A 23071-nucleotide genomic window follows, 5' to 3' on the forward strand; every position below is an offset into this window, starting at 1 on the left:
CATGGCCCCTTCCGCCCAGATTCCACACTGGAGTGGAATTCCCTCTCCCACTGGCTGCGAGCCCCGCAGGGCAGCTGAGGGAGCTCAACATGGGAGCGAACCCCGGGCCGGCACGTCACAGACTTTGCCTCATTGATTCCCTGTGAGGCAGCTCCTCTCTTTGCCTCATTTTACAGGTAGGAAACTGAAGGTCAGTGATTCTCACGATCAAACACTTGTAGTGGAGCTGGGATTAAGTCCAGGCGTGGCTGTCCCCAGTGTCTGCCTGGGTCCATCGACACCGCACAAACCTCTCATGTCGCTTAAGAGGAAAAAACAGCCAGAGGTCTTCAAGGGGGGAAAGACGTTAAGAGGATGTGGAAACACCTCCTCCAGTGCAACACGTAAGTGGTGGGTTTGGGATGTGTCCGTTTAGCTGGAACACGTCCCCAGTCTCCTCTCCTGCATGGTGATGAATTAGGGCTGAGGTCAAGAGAAAGCTGGCAGCGTTGCAAGTGGAAATGAGGTGGCAGCCACACTTGCCCCGGGAAGGTCGGGGCCATCGCAGCGCAGGACGTTGCCGCAGGCCTGCTGGCTCACCCTGCCGCTGGGGCCCCAGCCCCCCTGCCCCTCCTCCGTCAGCTGCTCCAAATCTGGGCTCAGCTGGGGGAGCTGTACAGTGAGTTGTGCGGTCTTACAGTCAGCCACGGCGTCGGAGGTGGAGGCTGGGAGGCCGGGAAGGCGGTGTGGGCTCCAGATCATATCCATGGATTCCAGCTGTCCTCATGGGCGCCCACTTCAACCTATCTTCCCTTCCCTGCTGACTCAGGCCCAGTGCCAGACGCAGGGGACAGGCTTACGAAGGCTACTTACCCAGCCCCCACAGCACATAGGTCTGACCCCCACAGTAACCCCCTACAGTAACTCTGTGGATCAACCCCTGATGGGCACAGAGAGTGAGTTCAGTGAATGTTGGTTGAATAAATAAAGATTTTGGTTGCTTTATCTAGGCTTTAAATTTCAGAACTAAAATGAGAGAAACTCATTTTTTCAACCTTCGCTAATGGATAAATTATTAATGTATATTACAACAACATGTTCTTCCAAAAGGCCCCTGCGATCACAGCTTTCACGTAACATAGATGGCTCACAGGGCAGTGATTAAATTACAATCGATATTTTTTTTTTTTTTAAAAGGATTTTCTTATTTATTTATTTATTTATTTATTTATTTTTGGCTGTGTTGGGTCTTCGGTTCGTGCGAGGGCTTTCTCCAGTTGCGGCAAGCGGGGGCCACTCTTCATCGCGGTGCGGGGACCGCTCTTCATCGCGGTGCGCGGGCCTTTCTCTATCGCGGCCCCTCCCGTCTCGGGGCACAGGCTCCAGACGCGCAGGCTCAGCAATTGTGGCTCACGGGCCCAGCTGCTCCGTGGCATGTGGGATCTTCCCAGACCAGGGCTCGAACCCGTGTCCCCTGCATTAGCAGGCAGATTCTCAACCACTGCGCCACCAGGGAAGCCCTACAATCGATATTGAATTAACTGATGGTAAAGGGACTGGGAATTTTTGTATGGTTCTGTGACTTTCAGGGTATTGGTAATTGTACACCTTCCTCCTGGGAGGGAGTGATGAGGGACTCGGTGACCTCAACAGGATCGTTTGTACATGCATCAGAACGTCTGCCTCGTGGTAGCCCCGTGGTGCTGGGCCGCTGAGGAATCTGAAATGGAGGCACGGCTGGCTGGGCAGCAACCAATCTATCAGGAAATCTAAGCTGATATTATGTCCAACTGCAAAAGTAAGTCAGGAAAACAGAAGCAGATGCAGAAGAGTGGTTTGGAATTAACACCTGTGTAGAGCCAAGAGATTGCTCAAAATGATACAGAAATTCAAGATCGAATCCCTTGTCCCATGCATAGGTCTAATTTGATCTTCCAACACCAGACAACCACATGGAGCAAAGTTACCCCCTGAAATGAAACTAGCTTTTGAAATCTTTCTATTGAGTTATCCTTTAGGTGGAATCCAATATTTCCTCCTTTCCTTGGGGGCCATGATGAATGAAGTGTCTGCCCCTGGGGTGGAGTCGAAGAGCAGGCCTGGCGGGAGGCGGCCCAGACATGCAGCCTAGTTTCCGGAGACATGGACTCTGGGGTCAGACTGGCCCTCAATCCTGGCTCTGCTGCCAGCTGTTTGACCTGGAGAAGTTACTCACCCTTTCTGTGATCCAGTGCTCTCCTCCATAAAGTGAAGAGTGATACGACAGGGTCTCTGAAGAGGCTTAGTGCTGGCCAGGCTGATCATTTTGTCATACTTTGCTTTAATTACGGAAGTCACATAACAGCACTTTCTGTATGTCAAAAACAAAATCACATCCTTGTTCACAGCCATCTTCTGTCTTTTCAATCTTCTTAGAAAGACTAAGTCTAGCTTTTCCAGGTCTCTTTTTGTTTCCAGCCTTTATCTAACTATGGGCCCTCATTAAAATAGCCAAAACCTTCCTGAAAAAACACGCATGAAAAGATGTACATGCCATACGTACAACATTCTTTTGGATAAAACAGAAAAAAAAAGTAAAAGATATAAATCTAAATTTCCTCTAGTATAGTAGAGTAGAAAGATCTGTAAACCTATTTTGAAACAACTATCTTTTCATATTAAAAAAAAAAATCCTAGTGATTTTTGAATTTCATTTTCCTTCCCTTTATTACAATCACTTTCAAGTCCTGTGTAGTTTCCAGACGGCACTATGGCTCAGAGCAGCTGCGTCTCACACAGACCAACCAGTGTGGCTAGAGACAGAGGCTTTGGAAAGCTTGCTACCCCTCCTCAGCGTATACTGCTCCCCAGAGCCCTCCAGGATGAGAACCCACAGAGGCTGGCAGTCAGAACACTTGCCCAAGGGCTGAGTGCCTCTCGGCCTTTTCTCCCAGGGTAATAATCCCAACATTTGGGCAGATGCCTGGCTTTAGCCAGAGCGTCATCCAAGAACATTATGATTTCAATCCATCCTGGCTTCATTCTAGGACCTTCACCCCCGGGTGCCTCCCAGGCAGCAGTGGGGGAGGGCACGACATAATTCCCCACCCCCAGGACCTCCCCTCGTTCACAGCCTTGAGGATGAAAACATGAATAAGAGCAGGAGTTTGGCCTCCGGCCACCATGCTTTGTACCCCAAGTCTAGTCCACACTGTCTGGGATAAACTGCTCAGAGCCTCAGTTTCTTCAAATATAAAATGGGAATGACTCTGGCTGTGGTGAAGCATCAATAACGTGAAGTGTTTCTATACTGCCTGACAGGCGGCCCTTGGTCAAGGGCAGTGAGCCTCACTGGGAGGATGGGACAGCCCAGGACAGGGGAAGTGGGCGTGGGGCCTCTGGGCAGCCTGGGGTGCCCTCCGCCTGGGGCTTTCCCTGTTTGGAGCAGTGACAAGAACACAGAGGCGGGACATGCAGAGGAATGAAACCGACCAAGGAATATGTGGCACCTTTTCATTTAGTCAGTCTTTATTTACATGTATGCTTTTGAAACAGCTTATTAATTATGACCTTTTCAAAACTCAATTCTCACAATATTTACAGTGACTTTTATGCAAACATATTTTAACTGTGAGCCTCTTGCTCCCTCTTTCACGTTAATAATCTACAAATTTGTATCACAGCAAAATCCCAGCTACTTCATTTATTGCCTTTTAGACTAGTTTTGTTTGTGAGGTACTAAACTAGGATAAGGGATTGCTAGGAACGAGCTAATTCAAGCTCGGAGGAAATAAAATATGTTTTATTTATCAAAAAAGAATTATAACAAGGCCTTGCTTTCCAACTGAAAACATGTGTCCCATGATGTGTGGAACAGTATTTAAGCAATGAAATATATTTCCAATGGTCATTATTGCGCCGCCTTCTTTTTTAAAAAAAATATTTACACTCATCTCTCTTAAACAAATAAACAAAATCAGAAAAGTCAAATTTGAAGAGACTATGGACTGTCAGGGAATGTTATAAAAATAATCTGACCTCAGTGACTGAAGAATGAAGGTCATCAGACGGCCCGGCACTGGCCAGAGCTGCTGCAAGAAGGTCCCGCAAGCCCTGCAGCATCTGCCTCAGGATCTGACGCTGGGCACGGAAAGACACGGCCAAGAAGGATGAAACCGCACCAGGTGGTTCTTCAGATGCTACATCTACAAGGGCACTGATCCTGGAGAGGGATCTTTCCCTCTCTGGGTGGAGAAATATCTGGTTGAAGAACACAGTACCCAATGTTGTAAAAAGTGAAGATTCCTATGGAAGGCAATAACTCATGATTTGGAAACAGAATTATGAAAAAAATACAGATTAACAATTGTACCTTTAATGTCTTGTAAATATAGCTTAAAGTTCCGTTTTATACACTTGATGTCTGAAAACAAACCATGGCCTTTTTAAAAACACACAAATTAATTCCTTAACCATCCTAGTATGCAAGAGAGTATTTGAGACCAACATTTTTATAAGTTTTCTACCTTTTCACTGAGGAATTTGATGTAAAATTAGAACGACAGCTTATTAGAAAATAAAGTGAAAAAAATTTTTAGTCCTTTGAGGATTTTTTTCATGCATTTAATCATTTGCGCTTCCAACGGCAACGTTCCCTTATTTATAAAGGCCTGTGCAACCCTCTGGACCCATGGTTTTGCACACGCTAGGCATCTCAATGCAATGATTCCTACTCTAAAACACACTTTCACCACGAAACTTTTTTCCCATAATGAGAAGCATGAATGAAATATTCCAAACATTCACTAGCCCGACAGAAGTCTGTGGGAAACAGCAGTGACTGTCGCTAGAGCTGTGGTTCTCACCCATCTGTTCCAAGTTCTCAAGTGAGCAGGTCCTACCCCGTGGGTCCTCTACACCCGTGACCCTTGTTAGTCCATTCTGTTTGGACTTAGTTGGTCCCATGCTAACCTGGTCAGAGTGGGGGAGTGTGTGTGTGTGTGTACCATGAGTTGGTCATGCTGAGGAGATCCACTGGGGTGGAACGTGGGGCAGTAAGCAGAAAGGTGGGCATCAATTCCCTAGGAAGTTAGGAATGAATGATTACAGTTAAAAGATATGGGCAGGGAACAGAATACGTAATAACTGAAAACATGGATCTTATTTTCTTGGTGCCTTGAGAAATTTGTTTGTCCAAGTACAGATGGGCAAAACAGTTTCGTGCGTCTTGCCCCCATGCCCAGTTCTCTGAGAATTTAATCCTCTTCGAGGACTCAGCGACGCCCATTCTTTGGGCTCCTACTACTTGGTGGCTCGTGGTGACTGAGGGCTCAGGTCTGCAAGCCCACAACCTTGTTGCCCTTCATCAAGAAAGGGTTAAAATTGCTTTTATCAATGGCTAAAACAATGGCTCTGATTTCACATAAATAATCACAGACTCGATTAAGATGAATATATTATTCTAAATTAATTTTTTTCTTTCAGACATTTATATTCCATCTACCCTGAACAATGAATTGAGAAAAAAATAGCCACCTCCAAAGCCTTCCCAAGAATGACTACTTTTTGAAATGACACGTTTTGTACAAACTGAACAAATGAGACAGTGACGGTGGCAGGAAACTGGGTGAGACTTCAAGGCGCCGTTTTCTTCAAGTCTCGAATCTGTTTAATCAAGTAGTTCTTCTCATCGGTGAACTGCTCATCGTCCGTCCTTTCTTTTTGGAAGCTGCTCAGAAACTCGATGAGTTTGGGTTGGTTTTTTAGTAGAATCTCCACAATAGGCTGTGTTTTGTGAGGACTGGCCACAAACACCTGAAACATGAGAAGCAAACACCTAGGACGAGGAATGCACATCAGGGAAAACACGGATCCCACCTGTGTCTCATTTGTTACATGTGTTAGTAAAATACAGAAAGCCCCAGATTACACTTCCTTATTGAGGAAAACGAGTAATTCCCCATTCATATCCATTTTCTACAGAGAATATACAAATATATTCAATATATTTAAATTATATATTTAATCATGTATTTAAAATTACCATTATAACTAAATATGTGATGATAAAATTAAATAAATATATATAATTCTATATAATGAAATAGATAATATATAAATATATACCCATATATATAAAATATAAAATATTCAATATATATAATATATTGAATATACTTAATATATTCATCTGGCTCAAAATTCAAAAAGGACAAATGTGAAAAGTCCCCCTCTCACCTCCTCTCCCTGGAGGTCACCAATGTTATTATTTTCTTATGTATGTGGAGCTTTAAAATTTATAACTGCCTAGGTCCCACCTCCCAGAGACTCCAGTTCAGTAGATCTAGAGGGGAGGTCTGGCTCTCCGTATTTTTATAAAGTTCCACAAAGATTCTTAAGTGCACTCCTAGTTGAAACCATGATCCTGGGCTAATAACTCAGCTGTACTATAAAAGACAGTAACAACTATAATAACAGGACACAATAACTCAAAACTATAATGCTGGGACTTCCCTGGTGGTCCAGTGGTTAAGACTCTGTGCGTTCACTGCAGGGGGCACGGGTTCCATCCCTGGTTGGGGAACTAAGATCCCACATGCTGCGAGGTGCAGCCAAAAAAAAAAAAAATCCAAAAAACCAAGCATATTAAAAAAAAGAAAAACTATAATGCTGACTGGTGCAGTATTTTGCAAAGACACACTTCCTAGTTACATGCTATATATATAATGACATGACCAGAACACCCATAAAACTGTTGACTGCTATATAGCTCTCTGGTTTCATGTTCTGGGCTCCTCACTCCTCAGAAGGGCTGAGTGCTTCACCACCAGCCCCTCTGCACACCGCCTCCTCATCCTGAACCTCCAGTAGTGCACAACTCTACTCCGAACACACTATGGCCAGTGATCGGCTATGGGGACAGTGGGAGCTACAAGGTTGAACCCTCAAGGTTCCTCCAATCCAGCAAGCATGAGGAAGGAAAAATGACACCAGGATGTTAAGGACCTATGAGAGGGAAATGAAAAGCTGTGGAGGTTCAAAGGAGGTGGAGATAACATTAGATTTCTGAGTTTGGAACAGGAAGGGCTCATGGTGTAGGTGAAATGAGAGTCCATGAATCAGATTTTCTCTCTTTTTTTTTTGGTATCAGTTTGGTAGTTTGTGCATTTCTAGGGATTTGTCCATTTCATCTAGGTTATCTAATTTATTGATGTACAATTATTTGTAGTATTTTCTTATAATCTTTTTTATTTCTATAAGGAGGTTGAATCAGTAACCAAAAACCTTTCAACAAAAGCCCAGGACTAGATGATTTCACTGGTGAATTCTACAAACTTTTAAAGAAAAATTAACACCAATCCATTTCAGATTCGTCCAAAAAATAAAAGACAAGGGAATACTTCCTAACTCATTCTATGAGGTCAGCATTACCCTGATACCAAAGCCAGACAAAGCTATCACAAGAAAACTACAGACCACTGTACTTTATGAATAAAGATGCAAAAATCCTCAACAAAATACAAGCAAAGTCCAGAGTAATATTAAAAGGATTACATGCCATGACTAAATGGGATTTATTCCAGAAATACAAGCATGGCTCAACATAATAAAATCAATTGATGTAATACACCACATGTACTAGACTGAACTGCATCCTCTAAAAAGATGAATGTTCAAGTCCTAACCCTTGGTACCTGTGAACATAACCTTATTTGGAAATAGGATGTAATCAAATTAAGATCAGTTCATACTGAGTTAGCTTGGGCCTGAATCAAATTACCAATATCTTTAGAGGAAGAGGGAATTTTGGACACAGAAACACACAGAGATACGCAGAGGAAAATGCCATGTGAAGATGGACACAGAGATTGGAGTTATGCATCTATAAGGCAAGGAATGCCAGGGATTGCTGGCAACCACCAGAAGCTAGGAGAGAGGCATAGATTTTCCCTGAAAGCTCCAAGAGGAACCAACCCTGTTGACACCTTGATCTTGGACTTCTAGTTGCCAGAACTCTGAGACAGTGACTTTCTGTAGTTTTAGGACACTTAGTCTTTGGTACTTTGTTATAGAATCTCTAGGAAACTAAGATGACACATTAGTACATTGAAAGAAAACCATATGATCATTTCAACTGATGCAGAAAAAGTATTTGACAAAATCCAACACCTTTTCATAATAATAATAATGATAAACACTCAACATGGGACAACTAGATATCCACATGCAAAAAAATAAAGTTATACCCTTACGTTGCACCATAAACAAAAATTAACTCAAAATTGATAAAAAAAACTAAATATAAGAGCTAATAAAACTTTTAGAGGAAAATATAGGGGTACATCCTCATGACCTTGTATTTGGCAATGGTTTCTTAGCTACAACATCAAAAGCATGAGCAACAACAAAAAAAATGGATAAACTGAACTTCTTCAAAATTTAAAAATTGTGTGTATCACAGGACACTATCAAGAGCGTGAAAAGACAATATACAGAATGTAAGAAAATATTTGCAAATCATATATATGATCAGCATCTAGTGTCCAGAATATATAAAGAACTCATACAACACAACAACAAAAAGACAAACAACCTTTTTTAAAAAGGGGCAAAGGGGGACTTCCTTGGTGGTCCAGTGGGTAAGTCTCCACGCTCCCAATGCAGGGGGCCCGGGTCCGATCCCTGGTCGGGGAACTAGATCCCGCATGCATGCTGCAACTAAGAGTTTGCATGCCACAACTAAGAAGTTCACAGGCCGCAACTAAAGATCCTGCATGCCTCAACGAATATCCCGTGTGCTGCAACTAAGACCTGGCACAACCAAAACAAATAAATAAATAAATATTAAAAAATAAAATAAAAAGGGGCAAAGGACTTGCCGTTTCTCCAAAGAAGATATACAAATGGCCAATAAGCATGTGAAAAAATCCTCAACATCATTAGATCATTAGGGAAACACAAATCAAAACCACAATGAGACCAGGCCAGCTACAATTAAAAAAAAAAAACAACTAACAATAACAAGTGAGGAATGGAGAAATTGGAACCCTGTACACTGCTGGTGGTAATGTAAAGTGGAGCAGCCTCTATGGAAAACAGTTTGGTAGTACCTCAGTAAGTTACACACTGAATTACCGTAAGACTGAGCAATTCTGTTCCTAGGTATATGCCAAAAGAATTGAAAACATTTGTTCAAACAAAAACTTGTACATGAATATTCATAGCAGCACTATTCACAGTAGCCAAAAGTCCATCAGCTGATGAATGGATAAGCAAATTGTGATATATCCTTACAGTGGAATATTATTCAGCCATAAAAATGAATGAAGTACTACTGGTCATGCTACAACATGGATGAACTTTAAAAACATTATGCTAATAGAAGAAACCGGACACAAAAGGCCACACATTATATCATTTCATTTATATCAAATATCCAAAACAGGTGAATCCATAAAGACTGAAAGCAGATTAGTGATTGCCAGGGGCTGTGGGTAAGAGAAAAAGAGGAGTAGTTGCTGAATGGGTATAGGGTTTCCTTTTGGGGTGATGAAAATGTTCTGGAACTAGAGAGTAGTAATAGTTGTATAACACTGTAAATACTAAATGCCACTGAACTGTACACTTTAAAATGGTCAAAATGGTGAATTTTATGTTATATGAACTTTACTACCATAAATTAAAATTGTTACTTATTAAAAAAAAGTACCCCAGGCTCATTTACATTGTTACACAAAATGCCTGATGTTTATAGAACGCCTAGTATGTTAGGAAATCACATACTGGAGCCAAACGTGTGGCTCCTCTGGCTACCATTAGTTTACAAGTGAGCTGCTGGGAAGTTTTAGCTAGGAACTGTCTGGCATTTGTGGTAACTACAGCAATAACTCATAACAGTCTTTATTCCCAAAAAAATTTTTTAGAAGATTAAATATATAGAACAAACTAAGCTTCTCTGTTTGAATCCAAAATAAATGTAAAACGTAGTGGAATTTGCAGACAAGGCATCACTGGATCAACTCTACTGAATCCGTACACTGTACAACAGACCTAAAAAAATGTTCAGTTTGTTTTCAAGTTTAAAATTTTTCCTTATTTTTATTTTTTATGGCTTCTGAACTCTGCTGCCTCTAAAGGTAGTTGCTGATTAGAGGTGACTGATGCTCTAATGCACAATTCCTTTGGGGCACCCAGGACACTGAAATCAAGGCTTGAGATGAACCATTCATGAGGACAACCATTTTTGTTCTGTATACTTTTTCAGGTGAATTGTCAAGCTGGCCTTTGGATTTTGGAATAAGCTAGGGTGGAGCTTCTTGTTTTCATGGAAATGGCTATTGTGGCCAACTGCTAGGATCTGAGTGACAGAGCAGTACACTCAGGCCCATTTTCGGCAATGGCCATGCTTGAGTTCCAGCAGCTCTGAGAGGTGAGCCGAAAGGCACTGGCCATCCCCACCCTCTAGGTTCAAAAGACAGTGGCAACATGGTCCTTTGCTATTAAGGAGGTTAATAGGGAAAGGAAAGAAAGATCAGCTCATAGCTGATCCCTAAATTCACGTTGGCCATATCTCTGGAAGAGGCAGGATCACAGAGACAAAGGTCTCCTGAACCTAGTATCTTAGAATTAGACTTTTGATTTTAATTTAACCTTTTAAATTTAACATTTTGCAAGTGAGGAAACAGATCCAGATGGATTTGCCCAAAGTCACTGGCGGCAACCGAGCCACAACAAAGACCCAGGTCTCTTGACTTCCATGACTTCCATCTAGTCCTTTCCCATCATACCATCCTGTTCGTCAATAGCAGAGAAAACATGAAATGGCATCTCATTCAAGTCCTTGAACTATTCAAGCAAGCTAATAAAAACTGGCCACTAATAATCTGGCAAAGACACTTTTAGTCATGTGTTCCACATTTTCTGTACTTTATGGAAGGTACCTGGGGAAAAAGACTATTAATAAAGAACTGTGAAAAAACTCTAGGACTCAGCTGTTACTTTTTCTAGATAACAAAATATTTTTGGCAAGTAAACAATTCAGTTTGCCCTTCAGTGCAACGAACATAGTTAGGGTCCAGAGTAAGTCCAGTTTATACACATACAAGTAAACAAGTGGTCAACTATTTTTAAATGCACCTATTCTGTCCAATAATGAGATGATCCAAATTCTGATCTCAGAGGATGGAAGTAGGTTATTTCTATTTTGCAACCCACTGAATACTTCCATAATACTGCATTTTGGAACCAAGCTATATGAAGCATGTTCTCATCTAGGATGATATATTAAAATTCTGTGGGAGCTGGAACGACAAGACACACAGCCTTCTATAATTTCCTCAGTCAGACGGGAAGGGTCTTAAGAGGACCTATCATTTTATACTCTGCAGGCATTTTCCTGTCCTACAAGAGCCTATTTTTGTCTCATCCAATTTGTGTTTATTCTTTATGAAATAATTCTAACACAGAGAAGAGCACAGCAATAACATATCAGATTTCAAGTTCCCACCATCAGCTCTATCATTTTTGCCATACTTGCCTTCAGAATTTTAATAAAATAAAACATTACAGATATAATTAAAGGCTATTAGACATTTCTTCATGATATCATTCGCTTTCCTACCCCTCCCCTGAGGTGACTGCTATCCTGAATTTTGTATTTAACATTCCCATGCAGGTTTTTAGACTATAACTGCATATGTCTGAATCCATACATAGCGTTGTTTTGCATGTTTTTAAACTTTAAATAAATAACATCCTTTTAACATTTGCTTATCCCACTCAGTGTTTCTGATACTTATCTACACTGACCCATATAACTCTATTAATTTTAACCCATTACTATATGCTATTGTATGAATACATCACAACTTATTTTCCTACAGTCTCCTGTAGATACCCATTTTTTTTTTCCATTTTACAACATGCGAAACAATGTTGCAATAAACATTTTGGTACAGGATTCCTTATGCATGTGAGCAAGATTGTCCCTAGGAAACTGCCAGAAAATGAGATTTCAGGACTGAAGAGTATGGACACTTTCAGTACTTTACTTTGCTAAATTGCTCTCCCCAGTGCTTGTACCAATTTACAGTGTATGACCTACTTCCTTCCAACCTTACCAAAATTTGATGTTGTCAGACTTAAACATTTTTGTCAATATGAAAAATGTAAAGTGATATCTCGTTGATATTTTAATGGCCATTTCCACAATTACTACTAAGATGAGCATCTTCACCTATTTGTTGGCCAATCAGGTTTCCTCATCTGTAAATTACCAACTTGTATGCTTTGCCTATTTTTCTATTGAATTGTTTGTCTTTTTCTAAATGATTTGTCAGTTACATGTGTCACATTCTGTCCTGTTTTTCACTTTGCTTATGATGTCTTTTCAAAAAGAAGTGTTAAATTTTAGTGTAGTCAAACATTTTCTATTACGTTTTGTGATTTTTTTTTTAAATTAATTAATTAATTAATTTATGGCTGTGTTGGGTCTTCGTTTCTGTGCGAGGGCTTTCTTTAGTTGTGGCAAGCGGGGGCCACTCTTCATCGCGGTGCGCGGGCCTCTCACTATCGCGGCCTCTCTTGTTGCGGAGCACAGGCTCCAGACGCGCAGGCTCAGTAGTTGTGGCTCACGGGCCCAGCCGCTCCGTGGCATGTGGGATCCTCCCGCACCAGGGCTCAAACCCGTGTCCCCTGCATTGGCAGGCAGACTCTCAACCACTGCGCCACCAGGGAAGCCCACGTTTTGTGATTTTAAATTCTTTTTAAAAATTCTTCCTTCCCCAACATCATAAAAAGTCTCCTATTTTCTCTTTTAAAAGTTAAAAAATTTTGCTTGTCAAGTGTAGATCTTTACCAGAATTTATTTCTGAATATAGTGGAGAGTAGGGTTTTCTATATGAATAATCTATTACCCTAGAACCATTTATTAACAGTAACCCCTTCTTCACTGATTTACAATCCCTCCACTAAGAAATATCAAATTTCATATTTGCACAGGCTTATTTCTGGGCTTTTTACTCTGTTTTGTTGCTCCATTTATCTATGTCTATGCCAATACAATACTGTCTCCATTTACTATAAATCCATAATAAGTCTTAATATATGGTAGGGTGGATTTCCCTACCTTGTTTTCCTTGAAAATTGCCATAGATAATCCCAGGCCATCGTTCTACCTTACAAATTTTAGAGTTAGCTTGTCAAGTTCCAGGAAAAGTTCTGCTGGGATTTTGATTGTAATTAAATGGAATTTATAAATTAATTTGGGATTTGAACTGCTCTAGTGGTCTTTTGGACAATAAAGATGTGGTGGCTGAAAGATGGACTAAAGTTTTTTTTTACCTCTCAAAGCAACAATTACATACCTTATAAACTGTCATATCTCCCATTTATAGACTTATAAATTCAATCACTGAATATACACTATAAAGGCCAAAAAAAAAAAAAGCCTGGAACTCTCTGAATCCTTAATTCTACTCTAGATACCTATCCTAAGAAAATAATCCTAAATATGGAAAAAATTAGCTGAATACATAAAATGCTCATTTTAGCTACAAATTGAAAATAACCTAAATATAAACGAAACAGGAATATTTAAGTAAACTAGAGTAAGTATACCCAATGAAAAACTATGATGCCAATAAAACTACTGGCTCTTTTTAAACACTACATATAACAACAATGAATTAATGTTCCCTTACGGTATAGCATTGAGTGATAAAATTAGTGTATCAATTGTGTGTACAATGTAAATACAGCTGCAGAAAAAACCTTCAAATATGTGCACAGGAAAATAAAATTTACTAAAATCTTTACAATAGTTAAGTCAGGGGTATGGGATTATAGATTAGATTTCTCCCACCTACCCTACTTTTAAACAAATCTATTGTTTAAAGTTTCTAGGAGATGATTTTATTACTCTTACATCAAAGAAAAGATATTAGAAAAAGCAGGTGTTATATGGACTACTTTTCTTTCAAAACGCATTAAAATATTTCCAAGCAAGTAACAAAGTGAGTAGTACTCAGTGTTTCTTTAGGTTTCACTTAAAGTTCAAAGAAACACTTCAGGCAGAAGCAAAGCATTCAAATTCTGACACAGGTTTTCGGCTTCAACTCAATCACTGATTATTTTAGTAACTTTTGGGAAACAGTATCTCCCTATTTTCTCAGTGAAAAAAATGAAAATATGTCAAGATATGGATTAGTTAGCAAATCTTTTAGAAACAAATGGGCATTCATTAAAATAACTCTAAAATTTCATCTAAGTCATGCAAAACAGAAAGACTGCCTGTTTAATTTTCTCTCAAGTATAAAGGAGGATACAAAGTAGGGAGTTTGCCATTTGCAACTGGAAAACAAATGCCCACATTATTTCTGCAGCTTGCACTTTACCTTAAAGACATGAAAGGCTTCAAACTGGATGTTGGGACTTGTATCCCGGAGGAGGTTCATCATCAGTTTGAGGTTCTCTGGCTTGCTGATGTACTTTGTCATGATGGCAAAGTTGTGCCGGTCCAGGATCAGTTCACCTAGCAGCTACAAAAAACACAGAATCAAAGTAGAATCTGTCCGAGAGTCATCTTATTCAAAATATATCCCACTTCTTCACACCGGAAAACAAAATATAAATGTGAGTTATGAATGTTGATATGAAAAAAATTCAGAGTCCTTAAGTGCATCTTAAAGCATAGGTATGGAAGCTGTAGTTAGTATTAAGTTATTTTTAAACTTTTCATACAGTTTTGCTAAAGTCAATGCTTAATGCATTTCTGAATCTTTTTTTTTTTTAAGCCAGTCATTGCTACTGCTTAAAAAAGCTCTCTCTGCTGCTCTCATCAAGAGCTAGCCAGAAATGAATTTATTATTTTCATCCCTTACTTTAATGTGCTTCCCAGTAATGTATTACTCCTTAGGCATTGAGGTAGGACAAGAATAAAAAAATTGACTTTACAATTATACCTTCCTTATCTGAATAAATATACTCTAGTAGCTTACTGGAAAAACAGGTTATATTAAGTGACTCTTACCTTCTCCCTAAATTTTATTACAAAACCTGATATAGGGCCAGAAAAATAACTTTGACCCTGAATTCATATGAAATTTAATATGTGCAGCAAGTTTTTATAAAAAAGTAAAGCAAAACATTTTCTGGTGACAAATTATTAATTCCTAAAATGCAGCATTACTCCATGTTATGAACTGAATGTTTATGTCCCTCTAAATCTATATGTTGAAATCCTAATCCCCAATGCAATGGTATTAGGAAGTGGGGCCTTTGGAAGGTGAATAGGACATGAGGGTGGAGCCATCATGAATGGGTTTGGTGCTCTTATAAAAGAGATCCCGGAAAGCTCCCTCGCTGCTGGCCCCTTGACCTCAGACTTGCCAGCATCCAGAACTGTGAGAAATAAATGTTTGTTGTTTAAGCCACCCAGTCTACGGTATTTTTGTTATAGCAGCCCAAACCGACTAATACACTTCAAAACAAAATAAAAATACCAAGAGTGAGAATAGTTGAAGACCCCCTAGCAGTATATGGCTGAACTTTTATTCTCACTGTAGTGGTAGCAATTCCTAAAGCTTCAGCGACCAGGTGGCTGAAATGTACCCTTAACATAATTTTATATAGGATATACTTAATGATGACCAGGGTTGGATGTTAGATGGTCACCAGTTAGTCTCATACATATGCAATGGCAATTGTGTAAATTTTTAGTCTTCATCTTTCTTAATCTCTCCTCAGCATCTAAAACTAACTGGATACTCTCCTGGAAACTTTCTTTGTTCTTGGTTTCAAGGCCACTGCTTTCTTCTCTTTTCTTACCGCTTGAAGCGAGTTCCTATGCTGCCTGTTACTGATTCCCCTTCCCTTTAGGCACTATACATGCAGGGATTTTCCAAGCTCTATTTTATCTCTTTATCTCCCAACAATCTCATCTATGCCCATGGCTTCAACTATGACATCCAGGAAGATGTCTCCCAAGTCTATTATACATCTCTGTTTTAATTTCCTTCCTAAACTCTATACCCACCATTTTTAACTCCCCGCACCACCCCCCAGCCCTGGTTGAACACTTAGCCGGCCTATCACACTCAACATCTCTACAACCTATTCCCTTTCCTCTCCTTGTTAATGACATCATGATCTGCTAGTCCCCTGGGGAAGAGAGGTGAACTCTTTCTCAGCTCTTTTCCTTCCTTTACTCCTCATACCAAATCTACATCTAAGATCTGCCAATCTTCTGTTTTTAAATGTCTTGAATATCCTTCGTTCCATTTTTACTCATTCAGACCCTCCTACCTTCCATCTGGACTACTGCAACAGCACACACAATGGTCTCTTTTTCAGTTTTCACCCAATCCAACCCATTCTGCACATTATGTCAAATGAATCTTCCTGATGATCAGCCTTATTCATGTTACTAATGCCACTTATAACATGAATGAATAAACAAACAAATATCTAGATTCCTTTGAATTGGGGATAAAAATTGAAGTCCTTAGTCTGGCATTCAAAACCCACTGTGACTGGAGTCATTGCTACTGCATCCTTTCCTCTGCCCCCTCACTTATTCTTTCTCATTCTTCTGCTTCTATGGCTTCACTACCCTTGCTCCAAATTTTTCCCAGCTTTACTGAGGTATAATTGACAAAACTGTATACATTTAAATTGTACGTCATGAAGATTTGATATGTGTATACATTGTGAAATATTTACCATATGCAATTTAATTAACACATCTATCGCCTCACATAGTTACCCTTTTCCTTTTTGTGGTGAGAATGCTTAAGATCTACTCTCAGCAACTTTCAAGTATACAATACAGTATTATTAACTATAGTCACCATGCTGTATGTTAGATCTTCAGAATTATTCATCTTATAACTGAAAGCTTGTACCCTTTGACCAGCATCTCCCATCCCCCTGCCCCCCACCCATAACCACCATTCTACCTTCTGTTTCTATAGTTCAACTCTTCTCCTCAGCTGAATTTCCTCTCTTGCTTCTGTGCTCTTTGTTTTTTCCTAGTTGTACTCACTTTGCCTTGCAGTGCAGAGTTACTCATGAGCTTATTTAGAATATAAGCTCCATAAGGGCATGTGTCAATTCCTACTAGTGTTTGTATCCCTTATAACCTAACTGTGTGAGGTGTGTGGATATTGTTGGGGAGATAAAGTCCAAGCAACACAGAATCCTCTCTACATAGTGTAGAAAAGAAAGAGAGCAGTTTTATTATCGAATAAGCATATTCAGAGCACAACACTGTAGGTAATCTACAAAAAAGGCATTACGAAGACATAAAATTCTACCTTATTTATACAACCAAGCAGCTACAATCCAGTACATATATATACTCTCAAGATGGAAGATAACTGGAGGACCAGACAGCGCCATTTGCTGTGCACCTTTTCATAGTTCACCCTGAATTCACCTGGCCATTGAAGTAGCCATTTGTTTTACCTCATTGCTTTTACCCAACCAATGTAGAGAATAATAAAACTTCTCTTATCTCTCCGACAAGCAAATGGTTACAGCTTGGAGAGAAGCATCAAGGTTAAATTTTTCTGTGATAGAGAGGAAGGAGAGCTATCTTCCTAGATGTTTACACTCCAGGGGGATGGCTCCCGGATTCTCAAAAAAAAAACCAAAAAGCATTCTGGGTTGTATAGCTGACAAGAAGCTTCTAAAGATATATATATATATATATATATATATATATATATATATATATACATATATATCTTTATATATATACACACATATATGTATATATATATAGCATCTATGTAAATATAGATTCTATGTAGATATATATTTATTTAAAATATAACATATTTTATATGTTATAATAAAATATAATTAAAATATAACCCTGGTGGTCCAGTGGTTAAGACTCCATGCTTCCACTGCAGAGGGCATGGGTTCGATCCCTGGTTGGGGAACTAAGATCCCGCATGCTGTGTGGCATGGCCAAAAATACATATATAGCATACACACATACACATATCAAAAGGTCTTCTAGCAACAGAGCAATTTCATTTAAAAAATTTAAAATTTGTATACATACACACATTCAGTAAATATTTGTTGAAGTGACATTTATGAGTTAAATTCAGATTAAGTCACTTCAATTCTTATTACATGGGGATGCCTATATATTAATTCTATCTAATCTATCCTCTGCTTATATAATTTCACTACTTTTTGGAAACACTCAACTATGTTAAATCATGTGGCCAAAAACACTGAATCTTTTAGCCATTAAATATTAATCTATTAATTAATACTGACAGTGAAAAATGCTGCATTTCATAGTAATACAAAGCATTATACAGCAATACTATACTAAGTAAAAGGAAAAAAATTCATATTTTTTACTTCTTTAACTTTCATGTCATAGGCTTCATAGTATACAGTGAAACCACGCACAATAATGAGTTTTTTAAAAACTTTGTGTTTTAATGATATTGACCAGAGCTCTCCCCAAATCCAGAATTCCACCAAGCTTCTTTTAAATTATAATCTTTCTAGTGATTAAATACCAGGCCTCCGAAGAAGATAAGAAATAAATTCCTAAGCTATGTCACATAGTGAAAGGAATTTCTCTGTTAATTATTTTTTATTGACACCAGGAACCTAAGCACCCCAAGATAGTTCAGAAAAATTTAGAATTTGATTAACAAAAGGCAGTAGGTAGCAACTACTTTGGAATCAGAAAATAGCCTAGTAAATACACTGTTACATTAATCTAACCTCTCGTTTTCTAAAATTATGAAACATCTATGAGCAAAATATTACAGAATCCAGAGATATAAACATACTAAAATCAAAATAGAACATACTGCTACCACAGATCTAATTACCCAAAGGAAAACCCAACAGCACACAGTGGAGCTCTCCAGAACAATGTTCTGATGAAGAAAAGAGCAAACAATACTTAAGGAGCTCTTTCCTTGAATAGACTGATACAAGACCATCTTTGTAATATATCTGCCTATAATCCAACATTCAAAAAAGGCCAACTCTTCAGTAACGATTTTAGCAATTTTTACATTCTTGATATGCTTTATCTACCTTTTACTAGTGCTTTTCACTGTCTAACCAGTGCTTGGTTTTACCACATTGTAAATCAAATATTTGTGAGACAGTCAACTGTAAAGGATTTTAAGTGGGAATAGCAGCTCATGTAGTATGTGTGGGTGCATTAATAAAGAACAAGAAAGAGGCCTTATGAGTGGGCTGGGGCATCTGTAAATAAGTAGAAAACAAACAATCAGCTTGAAAAGGGAGAGTTTAAAGGAGACTTTCTATATCACATGCTGTACAAAGTCAGATGCTCTTTGCCATGTCACTGGAATAGCGCTGAGGTCTCCAGCTGGAGAACTATGTGAAAAGAGGAAGAGAGGCTGGATGGTGGAGAGCCAGGTGGCAGCGGACAGAGGTGAGAAATGAGTCTTTCTTGCTCCCCTTTGCTACCCGCTAAATTTGTATTACATGTTGTACTAATCATGCATCTACTGGGTTAATAGGCTTCGATTTTTAAATGCAAATGCATCCTGGTAGGAAAAAGTCTAACTCATACCCTAGTCCCAATTATTTATTTAGAATAGATCGGTGCCTTCAGTCCAGAGACTGAACTCTGGGGACAGTGATGAGGAATATTTATTAATGAAAGTTATTTCAATTTTCTTTAGCAAATATATACAGGTCTTACCATGTGGTAGGTTCTGCTCTAACCATTTTACAAATATTAACAAGGGGACAGGACAAGGTGGGGTTGAAGGCATCCTGAGAAGAGAATGAGGGCAATGGGCACATGGGTAGGAGGGGATGACAGGACAGCAGGAAAGAAAAGCAGGAAGAAGGCCAAGAAGGGAAATGTCTGGGTAAAAAACTGTAAGCTTTATAACTTTGCCTAAGGCCCTAGAGACAGTCGATCACAGAAAAATTTCTCTCACAAGTTCTTATCACTGGAAAATGGTACAAGGATAAATTCTAAAGTCCATGACCCTCAGCTTTCTTGATCCCAATTTGGTTCAGTCACCTTGGTTCATATCAACCCCTCTACTTTGGCCCAGTACCTGACAGATTCCACTGAAAATAGGAAGGACTTGGAAAATTTATAAGCAATTAGCTATATATTGGCCCTTCAGAGCATCGTCACCTCTGTTTACTGTTCCAATTTCCACTCCCCGCCAGGATGACTATCTCTGTAACACAGACAAGCTTTCCTGGTTTGACTGTCCTTGTGTCTATTCTTTAAGTACACGGCTGTCCCAACAGGATGTATCCTTATCTTCAACTGCTTTTAAGAAGCTTTCTGGACATGGGAGAGCACAGCACTGATGTCCCTGCCTTTGCCTGGAGCTCCATCTCATTAATTCAGGCTCCAGCACAGACAGCAGCACACCCATGATATTTTTTTTCTATGTGGATTACTCTGTATGGGTTTCCACACAAGGAGAAACTCAATCAAGAGTGATGAATGACTGGCTGAAAATAGTACACTGATCTCTCCATCAACAGGTAAAGCTGGAGCAGCAAGGGCACAAGTACAGGGGAGAGTGGTCAAGGCTGACACATGATCATGGGGAAAGTGAATTCACAAATATGTGGTACAAAATAGATTTAATTTATTGCTTTAGCTTAAAACTATCCAATATTTAGAAACAAATGCGTTGTTCTATAACGTCATCATTCCAACATTTAAAAAATACTATATTTTTATAATTAATATATAATTATATTATAATTATATATTATATATATTATATATACATTATATATATTATATATATATTATATATATTATAAATATATATATGAATATATAATAATATAAAATAATATTTAGTAAGCTCAAGCATCATACAAATTGCTTGACCAAAAACAGCCAATTACTATCTGCCAAAAACATTCTTTTGAATATCTGAGTAGGATCTGAAGGGCAGAGATGCAGCTCTAGCCAATGTCCTACTCCCTCAGGAGCTGTCCCACCTCCTCTTGACCAAATGGCTGCTTCCAGGCACCTTTTCATTGAGGGAGGGAAGGCCACTCACAGATGCATGTGGCCCGATTCTGCCGGGTCCCTGTCTGATGAGGGAGAGAGGCATTTCAACAGGCATTTCATAGAAGATAGAATCTCAAATCAGAAATGCCGTTTGGTTACATACAAATAAAAACATACCCCTCATCCTGTATTTATTCTGTACTTATTACTTATATTGTTACTTCCAAAAAGTATTTGAAGCAGGGCACTTACCTCGTTTTGCTACAAAGTACAGTCATAACGTTGAATGTACTTCTCAAGTTACAAAAAAAGAGAATAATTTTTCTGTATTTACTTGTCCACTATTAAGCCTGTCATTTACTAACAAGAATATCAACTTCTGGAGACTCTAACTTAAAGAAATTTGATATTACCTTTAAAGATTGTCTCTTAGTCACATAATTCTCAGACTGGAGCAATTTCTCATAGTCTTCAAAAATCTAATGAAAAGAAGAGAAATAACAGAGTGTAAACCCAGCGGTGATTTCTCTGCATTAAGTTTGCTTGCTCTCTCACTTCAGAAGTAAATCCCCAACCCTTTAGCCTAGCCCAGCCCAGCTGCTGTGCTTTGTATCCCTGGGCTGATCACCACTGTACATAGGGAGGTTTCCCCATTTCACCATCCTCATTTACACGTAGGGATACTGGAGGACAAGGAGTTAAGTGACACCAGAGAGATACTTCTCTTTGTTTTATTTTAGTTCTGTAAATTAGAAATTGAGTAGATAAATGAAGTAATTGAGTCCTCCCAATAAATCACTTTGAATAAAACATCTGTTAACTCATCTAATGAGCTACAGGATAACTCATTTCATGCCATTTTAAAGAAATCTGTTTATGTAGTCTTGCTGGTAGCTATTAGTCTATGAATAATTTGAGAAAAGATTAAATACACTTAGCAACTCATAAAGAATCAAACTGTCAAATTCATAGCATGAACGGGTAGAGGAATAGGGCTACTTCTGCCACATAATGGCCATGTTAATCCCAAGTGGCCTCTCTGGGGCACTTCCACTCTCCCCAGAAGCTAGGGGATGCTGGTGATTGGGGCCCGTTTCCTAATGTGATTGGTCGTCAATCACTGCCCAGGCCCCTCGGTTGAACACAGAGTGCCAGCGGCTGGCGAAGCTCAGTGTCAACCTCCCATCACACATACACACACTCAGAGACCACTTAGGTGGGAGGAGCAAGCCTGGCAGAGAACTGAAGGCAAGAGAGCTCAGGGGCTGAGGAGGGTAGAAAAGGGTCCTGGTCCTCAGAGGAGCAAGTGCCAGGTGTGTGTGCGTGTGCGTGATTGAGGGCAAGCTGTGCACACTGAGGATAATTCCTGATAGAGAATTAAGAAAGTGAAAAGTAAAAACAAAATCATGCAGCTCACATTAAAGTCACAGGAATTATACTCTTTTCCATAAAGGACTTGTTTATTCTAATTGTCATGGAACACAAGGAGGATTTTTCACTAAATCTGTCACACCAATGTCGTGGTAAATTTTAATTGTAACTATAAAATGCAAATACAAGCATGTAAGGTATTGTTGACTCCCCAAGCTACCAGTTTCATTACTTTAGGTCATATATAATGTTCTCCAGCTTCAGGTTTACTGCTAAAGAAATATGAAACTCAAGAAGTATGAAATGTTTAGGGAGTATGAGTTCTCAAAGCTAATGTTCAGGTCAGTGTAGCAGGCTCAGCACCTGTGAAACTACTAAATTACACATGAAGTGACTATAGATTCAGAGACAAATTTAGGTAAATAAGGGTCAAAGAGAACGAGTTTATGGTCTCTCAGATTATTGCTTATTATCCTTGAATGCAAACTGCACAACACATTTATCTCACTCATCCTATAGAAAAGATTAGTAGTTAATACTACAGGTTTTGTTATAAACTATCTTTGCCCTCTTTATTTTCATTTATTATAAATGTAACATCTAATGAGTCTTTAACATTCCATCCAGCATCTATAGTTACTGAACAACTAAACTATAATAACAATTCATTTCCTAACTTCAAAAATATGTGATTTTCTTTTAGTCTTGAAGCTTTTGGATATCTCTGGC

At 39.1% G+C, this 23071-nt stretch overlaps 1 protein-coding gene across 6 annotated transcripts in view; it reads right to left on the reverse strand.

Moving 5' to 3' along the window:
* Nucleotides 1-2194: 2194 nt before the first annotated feature.
* CAB39L (calcium binding protein 39 like) overlaps nt 2195-23071 on the reverse strand; it is a 98993-nt gene continuing 78116 nt past the window's right edge. For 5 of the 6 annotated variants that reach the window (XM_057532853.1, XM_057532855.1, XM_057532856.1 and 2 more), the window contains 3 exons: nt 21385-21450; nt 14352-14495; nt 3470-5772 (listed from right to left, as the gene is read on the reverse strand). In XM_057532853.1, coding sequence (XP_057388836.1) covers nt 5593-5772; nt 14352-14495; nt 21385-21450 — 390 coding nt within the window. In that variant the 3' untranslated portion in view covers nt 3470-5592. Of the gene's footprint in view, nt 2330-3469; nt 5773-14351; nt 14496-21384; nt 21451-23071 lie in introns of those variants that run through there. The other variant, XR_009005898.1, reaches the window with a different exon arrangement.

This window comes from Balaenoptera acutorostrata, chromosome 18 (assembly GCF_949987535.1).
Source record: "Balaenoptera acutorostrata chromosome 18, mBalAcu1.1, whole genome shotgun sequence".
NCBI classification, from domain to species: domain Eukaryota; kingdom Metazoa; phylum Chordata; class Mammalia; order Artiodactyla; family Balaenopteridae; genus Balaenoptera; species Balaenoptera acutorostrata.